Genomic DNA, 17,710 nt, shown 5'->3' on the forward strand with positions numbered 1-17,710 from the left:
TAGCTATTAATTTTTATAATTTTTTTTCATTTTAAAGATGTTATATAAACTTACAGTCAAATTTTGTGCCAAGTATGAAGAAGATTAGAGGCTTAGTGATATTGTCTATCAAACTTCCATAGGTGATGCAGTCGTTTCCTCCCCACCCCCGCACCTCCAGATGTTTATTTATTTGACTGTGCTGGGTCTTAGTTGTGGCATAAAGGATTTTTAGTTGCAGCATGCGGGGTCTAGTTCCCTGACCAGGGATCAGACTGGGGCCCTCTGCACTGGGAGCGGGGAGTCTTAGCCACTGGACCACCAGAGTGGTCCTGGTGACGCACTTTTAAGGTAATTTTCATGATAGAAATCCATTAAGGTTTTGTTTTAGTTTTAAAAACATTTTCTTAAGAATCAAAATTATTTGCATATTTTAGATGAACTTGAAGAAATGTTGAATCCAATGGGAACTGTTCAAACAAATCCATATACAGAAAATGCAACAGCTTTGCACATAAAATTCCCAGAGAATAAAAAACAACCTTATTACTATCCTCCCTTCGATAAGGTAAGCTAATTAAAGGGGCACTATGTATGAAATAATTCAGTTATTAGTTCTCAGCTCTGTATCTTTATCACTTAAGCTAGATATGTCTGTTTCTCTTTGAAGATGGTATATACATTTACAACTTGGTTCAGTGGAAAGACCACTGAGCCAGAAGCCAGCTCTGTTTAGTACTGGCTTTATCAGTGAGCAAGTGAGACATGGCATCTCTGGAGTTCAGATTCCTTATTTGTAAAATGAGGAAATCATAATTGTTCTCTGAGGTTCTTTCCAATTTAAAAGGGCTATAAATGCATTCATTTATAGCTCTAAACATGTGAAATATTCAGTGAAACGTGCCAGTGTGTCATTTCAGTTTGAAGATAATCACTAGTGTGATTAGAGTTGGTATGCAAAGAACAGATTATTTGTGTTGAATATGGTGTTAGTCAGACTTACTTTTGTAAAAGCTACAGCAAGGGCTTCTGTTTCTAAACATAACTTTTTAGTGTATAAGCTGCATGTCTTCGGGATATGGAGAGTGGTGGAGGTTGAAAATTAGGCTATCATCATTTACATGCTAAGAGAGTTAAGCTGTCATATGTTTTATCTTCAGGTTTGGCATCTTTGTTTCAGGTATGATTGATGCTGATTTTTGTGAAGAAATCTTTGAGCAAATTCTCAGATAATAAATAAGAAGTTTATAGTATTAAGTCATTTGAGTCCAAGCTGCCTTTAAACATTTATGCTATAGTACAATTTCAGTTAATATATTGTACACTTAATTGTATTTTAACATTCTGTACCACCAAATATTTCTTCCTTTACTTTCATTTTAATTGAATTTTATCCACGTAGATGTAATTTTTCATTTTCTTCTAGAATCTTTTTCTGTTCAGTAATATAGAACCAAATTAAAATTTGTGATTATTAAGTAGAAATCTCAAATATGTCAAGAACCGTATACTTTAGTGCACACTGGGTGAAAGGTACGTTTTGATGCATCCATTACATTTATCCTGTGGCTTTATTCTTTAGATTAGGAATTTATACATAAGCTATAACTACTTGTGATACAGTTAATAGTCCAAGCTCAGACTTTTTTTGTCTTCAGTTATTGTATGTGTTCAGCAGTCACTTGTAATTTCTTTTGGATCAAAAGAAATGCTTTTTGAGGTGGTTTTACAAATGTAACATCTTGTGCAATTTTAAGAATTTTAATCTAATATTTTAAGAGCAGTCCAGTTTTTTGAAATGTTCTATTTCAGCATTGTTGTCAACAGAATCGTCTACACCTGATCATTAAACTTTACTTTTGCCTTTTTGATCCCTTGGAGAGTCTGTCTTTGAAGGTCTACGTAGGATGGAAAGTTTAGTCTTTAAATGTGTATAATATATTTATATTTTTTAGTTTCTTTTAATTGTCCAATTGCATATATGATCATTTAAAAAACATAATGCAGATATAAAAAGGGAAAATTTTGTATGTTTTTATTTAATGTTTTCTGCTTTACCCACTTGTATACATTTTAGTTTTCAAATTAGTTTTATGATTATTGCTTAATATTAATAACTGTGATATAATTTTATCACATAACCTTATGAAATAGGATGGAAATTACCAGTATACTTCATGCATATGGATACAATTAAGTTATTTCCAGAGAATTAGTTAACTCAGTAACTGGATATGGATTGTCAGGGTTTTTTTACCTGCTGAGCCTTTCCTGTAGAGTAGTGGGTTCCCCATCTTTTCAAGAATCAGAACCTCTTTTGAACTTACTAAATTCAGAAAATATTTTTATGTTTTCTCTTGACATTACTTCTGCTTTGTTATCTGCTAATTCAGAATAAAATGTGAGAAATAATAAAAACTTATTCTGTGTTTGGTAAATATTACATCGTTTAGTTGCTAAATCGTGCCCAACTCTTTGAGACACCATGGACGGTAGCCCACCAGGTTCTGCATTCATCGAAATCTCCAGGCAAGAATACTGGAGTGGGTTGCTATTTCCCAGCTATTACATACTTTTGCATTTTCTTAACCAGAAAATATTTACCTATATTAAAAATTTGTTCATATATACTAGTCACTGCTTATTTTATCTATAGAGAATCCTAGCATAGTCTGGGAGTCAGTAGTCCTTTATAGGAAAGAGTTTGTCAAGTGTTTGAAGATAATACCACTTTGCATTTAAAATTCTCACTTAACGTTATAAACCATAGAAATGTCATATCATATGTAGCTCCTGTACATGTGGATGTATAAGTCTATGTACAAGTCTAGACATTTACACTTACAATTTTACAAATACAAGAGCCAAATTTTAATTTTTTCTGTTTTTTTAAACAGATTATTGAAAAAGCAGCTGAGATTGCAAGCAGTGATAGTGCTAATGTATCAGTAAGTATCAAGGTTTTAAAATAGCCTTATGTTACAAAGTTGTGCTTATTATTAGTCACTTTCATGTCATTTATGGTAATGAACTTATGGAAGACCATCCTCATATGCAAGAATAGTCTGAGTGTGCGTGAGTATGTACATGCTAATGTTTTGTTAAATGGAAGCTGTGTCAGGTTGATCTGTGTTTAGTTAGTAAGCACTTTTCTGGTTCAAGCACAGGTTCAGAAGGTGGTCTGTGAGGGATGCTCTGACACTTGATAAATTCACGATACCATCTTTTGAATGTTATTCAGTTGAATGAGGAGGTTATATTTTCTTAACTTCTCTGACAGAATAGAGCAGATATATTTAAGGCAGGTTTTGCACTGCTGGGGACCCAGGTTTCTTGCATCTTGGTAATCTTTCACCGTGGTATGTCGTTTTTATTTCATTTAATATTGGTGCTTCAACTTTCTACATTACTACCTTCCAGGCCGCAGGAACAGGAAAAGTTAGACTAGAGGCCATACCTAACAATAAGTGAGACTGAGAAATATAGTCCTTGGCCGGCAGTCATGTACTTGGCTAAGAGTAACAGATTATAGTTAATAAAGCTAGAAGGGGGCAGTGCATAATGACAGACAGATAGTCCCTGCTACACACACCATTCCCATTGTTTCTGCCCAAGGACTTCAAAATAAATTATTTTGTTTACAATATATGTAATATTTCTACCATCTGTATTTTTAAATAATAATTTTTCCTGCTTTACCTTAAGACTTTTCTGAGTTTTAATCTGATATTTTCTTTCCACGTCATCAGTTTATAATTTTCAAGTGACTGTAGTGATGCCACTCTATATAGAATGGTCATTAGTTAGAAGCCAGGAGACAAATGGAGATAATGTATATGGTTTTATTATTTGTACAGAATGAATGCAATATTTAATGTGGTAGTTAGAGAAACGTCTGGCCCAGGCTGTCTTCTTCATTTCTTTTCCTTCTTTTTTTTTTTTTTTCTTAATTAAAAAATTTTTTTAAATTGCTTTTAAAATTTTGGTTGCCCTGGGTCTTCCTTTCTGTGCACTGCCTTTCTCTAGTTGCAATGAGCAGGGGCTACTCTGTAGTTGCAGCGCATGGGTTTCTCACTGTTGCAGAACAGGGGCTACAGGGCGTATGGGTTTCAGTAGTTCTACTTGTGGGCTCTAGAGCCTGGGCTCAGTAGTGATGATGCATGGGCTTAGTTGCTCCGTGCCATGTGGAATCTCCCTAGACCAGGGATTGGAACCCGTGTCGCCTGTATGGGCAGGCATATTGTTAACCACTGGACTACCAAGGGAGCCCTTTTTAGATTGAGGTACAATTGCTTTACAGTGTTTCAGGTGTACAGCAGAGTGATTCAGTTTATATATCTGTTTCAGATTCTTTCCATTATCGATTATTACAAGATGCTGAATATAGTTTCCTTTGCTATACAGTAGATCTTTATTATCTGTTTTATATATAGTTGTGTGTATCTGTTAATTCCAAACTCCCAATTTATTCCCCTTAACTTTATTCTTTGATAACTGTAGAGTTTTTTTGGTGTTTTTATCTATTTCTGTTTTGTAGATAAAACTTCACTTAGTGTGATAATCTAAGTGAATTATACTTCAGTTAGTGTGATAATCTCTAGGTTCATTCCTTTTGCTGTAAGTGGCAATGTTTCATTCTGTTTTTAAATTTTATTTTATTGAAGTTTAGTTGATTTATAATTTTGTGGTAATTTCTACTGTATAGCAAAGTGATTCAGTTATGCATATATGTACATATTCTTTTCCATTATGTTTTATCACAGGATATTGAATATTGTTCCATGTGCTATACAGTAGGAAATACTTCATTCTTTTATGACTAATATTCCATTGTAAGATGTGTATATATGTGTGTATACATACCACGTCTTCTTTATCCATTCGTCAGTCAGTGAACGTTTACATTGCTTTCATGTCTTGGCTATTGTAAATAGTGCTGCTGTGAACACTGGTGTGCAGGGATCTTTTTAAGTTAGAGTTTTCATCTTGTCTGGATATATGTCCAGGAGTGGAATAGTTGGATCATATAGCCACTCTATTTTTAGGTCTTTTAAGGAAGCCCCATACTGTCTTTTATAGTGGTTGCAGCAGTTTACATTCCCACCAACAGTGTAGTAGGGTTCTTTTTTCCTTACACCCTTTCCAGCATTTATGAATTGAAGGCTTTTTGATGATTGCCATTTTGACTGGTGTGAAGTGGTACCTCATTTTTGTCTTGATTTGTATTTCTCTAATAATTAGAAATGTTGAGAATCTTTTCTTGTGCCTATTGGCTATCTGTATGTCTTCTTTGGAGAAACAGCTATTAATATTTAGATGTTCTATACATTTAAAATTTTTTTGGTATGTATTTTTTATTATTGAGCTGTATAAGCTGTTTGTATATTTTGGAAATTAATCTCTTGTTGGTTGCATTGTTTATAAATATTTTCTCCCATTCTGTAAATTGTCTTTTCATTTTGTTTATGATTTCCTTTACTGTGCATAAGCTGTTAAGTTTAACTGGCTCCCATTTGTTTAATTTTGCTTTTGTTTCCATTACTGTAGGAGACATAAAAAAATATTGCTGCAATTTATGTCAAAGAGTGTTTTGCTGATGTTTTCCTCTAGGAGTTTTATAGTACCATTTTGAGTTTATTTTTGTATGTAGTGTTAGAGAATGTTCTGATTTCATTCTTTTACATGTAGCTGTCCATGTTTTCTCAAGGCTACTTATTGAAGAGACTGTCTTTTCTCTATTGTATATTCTTGCCTCCTTTCTTGTAGGTTAGTTGACAATAAGTGTATGGATATATTCCCAGGCTTTCTGTTCATTTCCATTGATCTGTGTGTCTGTTTTTGTGCAGGTACCATACTGTGTGATTACTGTAGCTTTGTAGTATAGTCTGAAGTCAGGGAGTATGATTGCTTGTTCTTCTTTCTTAAGATTGTTTCAGATATTTCCCAGGCTGTCTTCTGCTTTTTATAGAGTTCTCAAAAATGTCCATAGCCCTGCAGTGCAAGTAACTCCTACTACAAATACTTCAGAGTACAGTTGACCCTTGAAGAACACAGTTACTGCATAGGTCCTTTTACACTCAGATTTCTCATTAAATGCATACTACAGTACCACGTAATCTGCAAGCTGATTGAATTTGTGGATACAGAACCTCAGAGTATCAACTGTAAAATTATACATGGTTTTTGACTGTTCCGAGAGTCTGCATCCCTAATCCTCATGTTGTGTAAGGGTCAACTGTAGTTCTCTTTAGTGAAATAAAATAATTTTATCACAAGTATACACTTATCAGCTTGTCTGGAAATTATGGAAGCATACAATTGCAGTCTAAGACATGTATATACGTTTATGTATATACTCCTGTGTTTATTCTCACACCTGTTTTTAGTTACCCTTTATTAATCTTAATATTGCTCTTTGGATATCAGAAGGCTAAATTAATTTGTGTTATTTCTCCTATGATCTACTGCTATCTTACATAAATCAGAGGTTCTTTCCTTAATGAGGATGCAATATTCTTGTCCAGGTTTGCTGTATTGTTTTGTTTTTAGTGGGCACATAGTTGTTCAGTCACTCAGTCATGTTGACGCTTTGCAACCCCATGGACTGTAGCATGTCAGGCTTCCCTATTCTTCACCATCTCTTGGGGTTTGCTCAAAATTCATGTCCATCGAGTCAGTGATGCCATCCAACCATCTCATCCTCTGTCCTCCCCTTCTCCTCCTGCCTTCAGTTGTTCCCAGCATTAGGGTCTTTTCCAGTGAGTCAGCTCTTTGCATTAGGTGGCCAAAGTAGTGGAACTTTAGCTTCAGCATCAGTCTGTCAATGAATATTCAGGGTCAGTTTCCTTTAGGAATGACTGGTTTGACCTCCTTGCTGTCCAAGAGACATTCGGAAGTCTTCTCCCGCACCACAATTCAAAGGCATCAATTCTTTAGCACTTAGCCCTTTTTATTGTCTAGCTCTCACATCCATAACATGACTACTGGAAAAACCAGAGCTTTGACTATACAGACCATTGTAGGCAAGGTAATGTCTCTGCTTTTTAATACACTATCTAGGTTTGTCATAGTACAATGAATAAACTATATGGAACCAAAAATGTAAGTTTTTTTGCTAACTGCTACTTACCTTTCTCTCCTAGAGATAAGTGTATAAACAGTTTAACTGTGTGTATATATCTGTACATTTTTTGAAAAGTTTGAGATCTTTTTACTTTGTTCCTTTTTCATGCAATGAATTTTATGGATCTTGTAATGTTTGTAGGAAGAGTTCCACTTCTCTCTTTATGAAAGCATTGTTAATATTTCATGAGATTAATTACTGATACCATTAGTTATTAAATATTCATACCTCCACTGGTGTATGTTTGCTTATTTCCACTTATTCTCTACTAAAGCTTTGTTGCAGTGAATGTTTTGTATGTCTTTATACATGTTTGTGTTTTGTAGGATAAATTCCTATAAATAAAATTATAGATTGAAAGGTTTGTCCCCTTTTAGTAAGAATTCTAAATTCAAGTTGCATACCCTAAAAGGGTTAAAACACACTGTGGGAGAGTTTCAGTCCTTTTGCATCTGCTAACCCTTTTAATTTATTGATTCAGTGAACATAAACTGATGTCACATTATTTTAACTTGCAGTTTCTTGTGATTAGTCAGGTTGGACTTTGTTTCATTATCTTTTAAAAGATTTCTGTTTATTCCTTTTTCATGGCTATTCTGTCACATTAATTCTCTCTGAGGAATAAAACAATCTTATCTTTGAAGTGGTCTTGCTTCTTCTTTTGGCATCTGTCTTTTCTTCTTATTTCAGCGTTTCTCAATGTTTGGTGATTCTTAGTTTAGCTCTTTTGTACTTGTGGCTCCCTGGTTGTTTGCTTTTTCACTGTAACCTGCATTCAGTGTCTGTAGGATTTGGGGTAGGCTGTGCTGAAAATGAGTTACCTATATGTGAAGATTTCCTCCCTTCTGAGATCAAGTGTCTCCCAAGTACTTAGTACCCTGCTCCTCATCTCAGTTTTGGGCTAATCCCATTGCTGTTTCAGCTCAGCACAAACAGAGCAAGGGGCATGTGTGACCACAGCAGCTGCTCCACCTGCAGATCCGTTACTACTAACTTCCCTGATGATTCCCCCTGGCCACCTCTCATTCCCTGAATCCTCTGATTCTAAGCTGGAATGCATCCTGGAACTGTGTCACTACTGCTTGAATCTTAGCAGATCTGATCCCTGATCCTATCTGCTTTCTCTCAGTAAAGGATTCCTATGTTAGGCACTTTCTCTTGTATCCCAGAACTGTTACTGGTGAGTATTTTTAAATACTTAAAATACTTCATCTTTTTGAATGAAAGGAATAGAGAGAACTATGTTCTCGTTTCACTGTTTTAATCCTCTCTTCGTGTATATATCAAGAGCATGTTACATTCTTTAATAAGATCATGGTAAGTTCGCTTGCTGAACTGTGTGTGTGTGTATTTGTGTGTGTGTGTTCAGTCATTCCATCATGTCTGACTCTTAGGGACCCCATGTATTGTAGCCCGCCAGGCTCCTCTGCCCATGGAATTTTCCAGGCAAGAGCACTGGAGTAGGGTGCCATTTCCTCCTCCAGAGGATCTTCCCATCCAGGGATCTAACCTACGTCTCTTGCATTGGCAAGCAAATTCTTTACCACTAGCGCCACTAATACCCAGTTTATGTACTACATTTTGTTTATCCACTTGTTTGCTTCCACATTTTAGCTATTGTGAATAACACTGCTATGAACATGAGTGTGCAAATATAGTTTTGAGATGTTGCTGTCAATTCTTTTGGCTGTGTACCCATAAGTAGAATTATTAGATCATACGTTAATTCTGTTTTTTATCTTTTGAGGAACTACCATTGTTTTCTAAAATAACTGTTCCATATCACATTCCCACCTGCAAAATCCAACTGCGAAAGGATTCTAGTTTTTTCATATCCTTCTCAACAGCACTTCTGTTCTTTTAAAAGTGTTAAGCCTAATAGCTATTGGCATTTTAAAAAATATGTAGTTGCCAAAGATTGTGGGATATCTGAAAAATAGAAAAAAATGGGATCTTTGTGAATTATGATTCTTGAATTGGCAGCTTTTCATCTTCCTAGCCAGTAGTTCTCAACCTGTGGCTTCTTTTTTTGCCTCAAGTGGGGCATTTAGTATGTCTAAAAGTTTTCTTATTTGTCTCAACTCACTGGAGGTTGTTTCTGATAGGTAGTGAATGAAGTTCAGATGCTACTCAACTTCCTACAATGCACAGGACCATCCTCCTATGAGATAGCATGGGGGTTAGAAACCCTGCAATCATCTAAAACATGTGTGTTAAAAAGTTTTATTTTCTTATTGCTGAATCTCAGGCACAAAATCTTAACGACTGGCTTTTGTGAATGCAGATAGTGACTCAGCCTTTAGTTCAGAGGTTCTGGGGATCTATCTAGAATGTTTTCTTAATAGAATGATTTGGAATCTTTAATGCCCTCCATTTGATGGAAGAAAAGAGCAAACATTAAAAAAAAAAATCTCAGACATTCTGAAAACCAGAGAGAAGAGTATGAAGAATTCCCATACAGCTTTCTCCAACTTCCCCAACTGTTAACACTTTGCCATATTTGTTCTATCATTCCATGTGTGTGTATGCATTTCTTTCAGAATCATTTGAGATGAAGTGGCATACATTATGCCATTTATCCTTTAATTCTTCAGTATATATTTCTTAAAAATGAGGACATTCTCATAGTTAACCAGAATCAATCCATGAAAATCAGGAAAATAATGTTGATACACTTCTATTGTCTATTCCCCACATTCCATTCGTATTTAGCCAGTTGTCTCAGGAGTGTTCTTTAGGCGCAGGATTCAACCCAGGATTACTTGTTGTATTTCTTTGACATGTGTCTTTAGTTTCCTTCATTCTAGAACAGTTCCTCAGTCTTTCCTTGTCTTTTAATGACTGATTTTTTTTTTTAAGGATACAGATCAGTTACTTTGTGGAATGTCATTCAGTTTGGATTTGCCTAATGTTTTGTCATGATTGGATTCTAGCTATGCATTTTTAGCATGAATACATTGAAGTGTTGGGGGCTTCCCTGATGACTCAGTGGTAAAGAATCTGCTGCCAGTGTAGGAGACGCACAAGAGGTCAGTTTGATCCCTGGGTTGGGAGGATCCTCTGGAGGAGGAAATGGCAACCTGATACAGTATTCTTGTTGGGATAATCCCATGGACAGAGGAGCCTGGTGGGCTGCAGTCCATGGGGTTGCAAAGAGTCGGACACAACTGAGCACATTTAAGTGGTGATGTGTCCTTACTACATTTTACTCATTGTTTACAGGCAAACAATGTCAATTTGTCATTTTGGCTGTTTTGTTTTGTTTTTTGGTTGTTGTTGTTCCATTACTGATGATATTAATTGTTATGACTTGGTTAGGATAGTGTCCACTAGGTTCTTCTACTACGAAGTTAATAACTAAGAAGTTTGTGGACTTATTTTGCGACTTAGGAAACATACTGTTTCACAGCTAACTTTCACCCACTTGTTTTAGTATTTATTAATACAGATTGTCTGAACCAGTATTAATTACAGTGGTTTCCAAAGTGTGATTTTCAAATTTATTTTCCTTTTGGGTTTGTTAGTTGACTTATACTGTAGCGTAGATGTTTTTCTCACATCCCCACCCCCCATTTATTTACTTAAAAAATTATAGTAGTTTGAATTTGTGATTGCTTTTTTATTTAATGACATAGTTAATTTTGATGTGCAGATTTGACCCAGATTTTGGCTGTGGCAACTCAAGTTCTATCTTGTGTCTGTTTGACCTGTCGACATAATTCTTTGAGCATCTGCTTCTCTCTGGTACAAGAAAGTGTTCCAGGCTAACCTGGTGATTTCTTTACCCCCGCTTTGGTTTCTCTGACAGAATGTTGTCCACTGAAGAAGGGAATGGCAAACCACTTCAGTATTCTTGCCTTGAGAACCCCATGAGCAGTATCAAAAGGCAAAATGATAGGATACTGAAAGAGGAACTCTGTAATCAGCTGGGTGCCCAATATGCTGCTGGAGATCAGTGGAGAAATAAGTCCAGAAAGAATGAAGGGATGGAGCCAAAGCAAAAGCAGTACCCAGCTGTGGATGTGACTGGTGATAGAAGCAAGGTCCGATGCTGTAAAGAGCAATATTGCATAGGAACCTGGAATGTCAGGTCCATGAATCAAGGCAAATTGGAAGTGGTCAAACAAGAGATGGCAAGGGTGCATGTCGACATTCTAGGAATCAGCGAACTAAAATGGACTGAAATGGGTGAATTTAACTCAGATGACCATTATATCTACTACTGCGGGCAGGAATCCCTCAGAAGAAATGGAGTAGCCATCATGGTCACCAAAAGAGTCCAAAATGCCGTACTTGGATGCAGTCTCAAAAATGACAGAATGATCTCTGTTCGTTTCCAAGGCAAACCGTTCAATATCATGGTAATCCAAGCCTAGGCCCCAACCAGTAACGCTGAAGAAGCTGAAGTTGAACGGTTCTATGAAGACCAACAAGATCTTTTAGAACTAACATCCAGAAAAGATGTCCTTTTCATTATAGGGGACTGGAATGCAAAAGTAGGAAGTCAAGAAACACCTGGAGTAACAGGCAAATTTGGCCTTGGAATGTGGAATGAAGAAGGGCAAAGACTAATAGAGTTTTGCCAAGAGAAGGCACTGGTCATAGCAAACACCCTCTTCCAACAACACAAGAGAAGACTCTACACATGGACATCACCAGATGGTCAACATCGAAATCAGATTGATTATATTCTCTGCAGCCAAAGATGGAGAAGCTCTATACAGTCAACAAAAACAAGACCAGGAGCTGACTGTGGCTCAGATCATGAGCTCCTTATTGCCAAATTCAGACTTAAATTGAAGAAGAAAGTAGGGAAAACTGCTAGACCATTCAGGTATGACCTGAATCAAATCCCTTATGACTATATAGTGGAAGTGAGAAATAGATTTAAGGGCCTAGATCTGATAGATAGAGTGCCTGATGAACTATAGACTGAGGTTTGTGACGTTGTACAGGAGACAGGGATCAAGACCATCCCCATGGAAAAGGAATGCAAAAAAGCCAAATGGCTGTCTGGGGAGGCCTTACAAATAGCTGTGAAAAGAAGAGAAGCGAAAAGCAAAGGAGAAAAGGAAAGATATAAGCATCTGAATGCAGAGTTCCAAAGAATAGCAAGAAGAGATAAGAAAGCCTTCCTCAGCGATCAATGCAAAGAAATAGAGGAAAAGAACAGAATGGGAAAGACTAGAGATCTCTTCAAGAAAATGAGAGATACCAAGGGAACATTTCATGCAAAGATGGGCTCGATAAAGGACAGAAATGGTATGGACCTAACAGAAGCAGAAGATATTAAGAAGAGATGGCAAGAATACACAGAAGAACTGTACAAAAAAGATCTTCATGACCCAGATAATCATGATGGTGTGATCACTCACCGAGAGCCATACATCCTGGAATGTAAAGTCAAGTGGGCCTTAGAAAGCATCACTACGAACGAAACTAGTGGAGGTGATGGAATTCCAGTTGTGCTGTTTCACATCCTGGAAGATGATGCTGTGAAAGTGCTGCTCTCAATATGCCAGCAAATTTGGAAAACTCAGCAGTGGCCTCAGGACTGGAAAAGGTCAGTTCTCATTCCGATCCCAAAGAAAGGCAATGCCAAAGAATGGTCAAACTACCGCACAATTGCATTCATCTCACGGGCTAGTAAAGTAATGCTCAAAATTCTCCAAGCCAGGCTTCAGCAGTACGTGAACTGTGAACTTCCAGGTGTTCAAGCTGGTTTTAGAAAAGACAGAGCAGACAGAGATCAAATTGCCAACATCGGCTGGATCATCGCATAAGCAAGAGAGTTCCAGAATAACATCTATTTTTGCTTTATTGACTATGCCAAAGCCTTTGACTGTGGATCACAATAAACTGTGGAAAATTCTGAAAGCGATGGGAATACCAGACCACCTGAGCTGCCTCTTGGGAAACCTATGCAGGTCAGGGAAGCAACAGTTAGAACTGGACATGGAACAACAGACTGGTTCCAAATAGGAAAAGGAGTACGTCAAGGCTGTATATTGTCACCCTGCTTATTTAACTTCTATGCAGAGTACATCATGAGAAATGCTGGGCTGAATGAAGCACAAGCTGGAATCAAGATTGCCAGGAGAAATATCAAAAACCTTAGATATGCAGATGACACCACCCTTATGGCAAAAAGTGAAGAGGAACTAAATGCAGTCACTTGATGCAATCTCTTGATGAAAGTGAAAGAGGAGAGTGAAAAAGTTGGCTTAAAGCTCAACATTCAGAAAACGAAGATCATGACATCTAGTCCCATCACTTCATGCAAGTAGATGGGGAAACAGTGGAAACAGTGTCAGACTTTATTTTTCTGGGCTCCAAAATCACTGCAGATGGTGACTGCAGCCATGAAATTAAAAGACGCTTACTCCTTGGAATAAAAGTTATGACCAACCTAGACAGCATATTCAAAAGCAGAGACATTACTTTGCCAACAAAGGTCCATCTAGCCAAGGCTGTGGTTTTTCCAGTGGTCGTGTACGGTTGTGAGAGTTGGACTGTGAAGAAAGCTGAGCCCCGAAGAATTGATGCTTTTGAACTGTGGTGTTGGAGAAGACTCTTGAGAGTCCCTTGGACTGCAAGGAGATCCAACTAGTCCATTCTAAAGGAGATCAGTCGTGGGTGTTCTTTGGAAGGAATGATGCTAAAGCTGAAACTCCAGTACTTTGGCCACCTCATGCAAAGAGTTGACTCATTGGAAAAGACTCTGATGCTGGGAGGGATTGGGGGCAGGAGGAGAAGGGGACGACCGAGGATGAGATGGCTGGATGGCATCACCAACTCAATGGACCTGAGTTTGAGTGAACTCCGGGAGTTGGTGATGGACAGGGAGGCCTGGCGTGCTACAATTTATGGGGTCAGAAAGAGTCGGACACGACTGAGCGACTGAACTGAACTGAACTGATCTGAACTGAACTTTGGTTTCAGTCATTCCTCCTGGGAGTCCTGATTCCTTTTGTTTGTCGAAAGTATTTCGATTCCAAATTTTGGGCACTCGGTATTCTCATTGTCCTTTGCATGCAATAGCGTTAGGTCTTTTCATGAAACAGAGCTAGGTGGTATCTTTATCACCTAGCTGCATATTTAACCATCCCTGGTGACTCAGTGGTGAAAAACTCACCTGCCAATATAGAAGATGCAAGTTTCATTCCTGCATCAGGAAGATCCCCTGGAGAACTAAATGACAGTGCACTCCAGTATTCTTGCCTGGGAAATCCCGTGGAGAAAGGAGCCTGACGGGCTACACTGCATGGGGTCGCAAAAGAATCAGACATGACTTAGTGACTAAACGACAACGAAGTTTCTTTGCTTTGTCTATCTACTGAAAACCACGAGTTCTTATCTCTGTCTCTTATTTGGATTCGCTACCAAAGTATTTCTTTTTAGTCTCTGCCTTAATGTATTTTGATTTACCTTTTCTGACAGTGCGTAATCTGGATTCCTGTCAACCTTAACATATTTATTTGCTCAGTCCTCTGTTTGTAATTAATCTCCCAATCATTTAACTGTCTTCTCACTCTCTGTCCCACCAGGCATGACTGCATGGGCTGTCTCATCCTCAGCTGTGTGTTTGTCAGGTCCCCAGTCTGGCCAATGCATGGTTAATTCTGTCCTTTGATAGCTTATTGCTAACACATTTTGAGTTTGTAGCCTCTCTGAATATGACAGATGAATTTTCCAGACCCCTGACCCCCTACCTCCAGTGTGCAAGGGGAAAGAGCCATAGTCTTTTTTCATATGCTCATGGCAGGATACATATGATGTGTTTTATTTTGGTCAATAATTCATAGTATGTATATAAGTTGAAAAATATAAACATAAAAACAAAGTAGAGAATATTGGTGTTAATTTTAATTTTTTTCCATCATTACTTAAATTCCAGCATTTTAGCATGAGTGTAAGTTCTTCAGTTGCACTGAAATATAATTTTTCATTGCTGATTGTTTTGTAAAAGAACGTAAGGTTCTTAGGTTTTTTTGCTTCCTGCAACATTTCTGGTAGTTGTTTGTTTTTATCTTGGACTTATTCAGTACTGTGCTTTTCATAGCTCAGTAAACAATCACAGTGCAATTACACAGCTAACTCATTGCTCTTCCCTCTTCCTTCACTACTGTGTCTTCAGAATATTTACCTGTAGCAAGTCTGTGAAGTCTTATTTTGGTCCATGAGATTATAGTAGGTCTGCTAGCTTTTTTCACTATTTAACTCAATAGCAGTCTGCGTTTCTCTCGCACGAACAATTTATATTCTTCATTGTTTGCAGTATAAGCTTTCACTTTTATATGTAAGTGTAGGAGTTTCATTTTCAAATTCTGATTATGTATCATGATCATTTTTCAAAGAAACTTAGTCACTTTCGTGAAATAAAGCATACCTTTTTTAGATTGAAGCTCTGAATATAAACCCACTATAATTCATACATGGGAGGAGAGAGAGAGTTTGTGTGTTTGGATACATGTGTATAAAAAGAGTTTATTTTTGCTAAGAGAAGTTTTAGGCTCAAAACAGATTTAGGAGGACTGTACAGAGATTTTCCATATATCCCTGCCCCTGCACATATCACATATATATGCCTCCTCTTTATCAGCATCACTCACCAGAATGGTACATTATTACTAGGGAAGAATCTACGTTAATATATCATAATCACTCAACAGCCATAGTTTGCCTTAGATTTCCTTCCTGCTGTTGTGTATTCTGTGGGTTTGGACAAATGTATAATGACATATAGGACTTCCAAGGTAGTATAGTCATAAAGAAAACACCTGTCAATGCAAGAGACTCAGGAGACGTGGGTTGCATCCCTGGGACAGGAAGATTCTCTGGAGGAGGAAGTGGCAACCCACTCCAGTATTCTTGCCTAGAAAATTCCATGGACAGAGCCTGGTGGCTACAATCTATGTGGTAGCAGAGTCAGACACACTGAGCATGCATGCACACATGCATAATGACATATCTGTCCCTGGCAACCACTGATCTTTTTAATGTCTCCATAGTTTTGCTTTTTCCAGAATGTTGTAGTTGGAACCATTTCACATATAGCCTTTTCAGATTGTCTTCTTTCTATTAGTCATATACATTTAACGTTTCTCTGTCTTTTTGTGACTTGATAGCTCAATTGTTTCAGTGCTAAATAGTTTTCCTTTCTGTGTATTCCAGTTTATCCATTCAGTTACCCATTCACCTACTGAAAAACATATTGGTTGTTTACAAGTTTTGCCAACTTTAAATAAAGCTGCTGTAAACATCCATGTGCAGGTTTTTGTGTGGACATAAGCTTTTGACTCCTTTTGGTACATATAAATAACCAAGGAGCATGATATTGTTTGTTACCTAACTGTCTTCCTACGTGACTGTAGTATTTTGCCTTCCCATCAGCATTGAATAAGAGTAGCTCCACATCCTTAGCAGCTTTTGGTATGTTCAATGTTTTGGATTTGGGCCATTCTAATAGGTATGTAGTCATATTTCATTTTTGCTTTAATTTTCATTTCCCTGCTGACATGTGATGTTAAACATCTTTTCATATATCAGTTCAGTTCAGTTGCTCAGTCGTGTTTGACTCTTCGTGACCCCATGGACTGCAGCACACTGGGCTTCCTGGTCCATCACCAACTCCCAGAGCTTGCTGAAACTCATATCTATCGAGTTGGTGATGCCATCCAACCATCTCATTCTCTGTCGTCCCCTTCTCCTCCTGCCTTCAATCTTTCCCAGCATCAGAGTCTTTTCCAATGAGTCAGTTCTTTGCATCAGGTGGACAAAGTATTGGGGTTTCAACTTCAGCATCAGTCCTTCCAATAAATATTCAGGACTGATTTCCTTCTATATATGTATGTATTTTACCATCTGTATTTATTATTTGATGAGGTATCTGTTCAGGTCTTTGATCTGTATATTTGTCTATTGTTTGTTTTCTTGCTGTTGAGTTTTAAGAGTTCTGTGTATATTTTGGATACCCGCCCTTTATTATAAAATATGTGCACATATTTTCCCCCAGTCTGTGGATTTTGTTTTCATTCCATTGACAGCTTCTTTTGCAGAGCAGATAATTTAAAATTTCATGGAAGTTTAGCTTATTAGTTCTTTCAGTGGTGGATCATGCATCTGGTGTTATATGTTAAAAGTTATCACCAAACCCAAGGTCATTTAGATTTTCTCCTGTTTTCTTCTAGGAGTTTTATAGTTTTGTATTTCATATTTATTTTTACCTAAGTCATGTTGACCCAAAGGGTCATGTTGACCTTAACCTTGTTCTTTCTTCTTTGATAATGTGTTGACTCTTCTGAGTCTTTTGCCTTTCCATATAAACTTTAGAATCAGTTTTTTGATAGCCACATAACAACTTACTGAGATTTTTATTGGGTTTGAATTGAATCTGTTGATATTAAGTTGAGGAAAGCTGGCAGTATTTTTGAGTCTTCTTATCCATGAACATGAAATATAGCTCCATTTATTTAATTCTTTGATTACTTTCATCAGAGTTCTATAGTTTTCCGCATATAGATCTTATATTTATTTTGTTAACTTTATGCCTGTTTCCTTATTTTGTGGTAGTAATGTAAATGGTATTGTGTTGTTTAATTTCAAATT

At 37.1% G+C, this 17,710-nt stretch overlaps 1 protein-coding gene across 1 annotated transcript in view; it reads left to right on the forward strand.

The window, feature by feature from the left end:
- PIK3CB (phosphatidylinositol-4,5-bisphosphate 3-kinase catalytic subunit beta) overlaps positions 1–17,710 on the forward strand; it is a 128,087-nt gene that overhangs the window by 65,339 nt on the left and 45,038 nt on the right. The window contains exons 10-11 of the mRNA XM_052638271.1: positions 417–547; positions 2,877–2,927. Of these exons, the coding sequence (XP_052494231.1) occupies positions 417–547; positions 2,877–2,927 (182 nt within the window). The remainder of the gene's footprint in view (positions 1–416; positions 548–2,876; positions 2,928–17,710) is intronic.

Source organism: Budorcas taxicolor, chromosome 1 (assembly GCF_023091745.1).
Source record: "Budorcas taxicolor isolate Tak-1 chromosome 1, Takin1.1, whole genome shotgun sequence".
NCBI lineage: Eukaryota > Metazoa > Chordata > Mammalia > Artiodactyla > Bovidae > Budorcas > Budorcas taxicolor.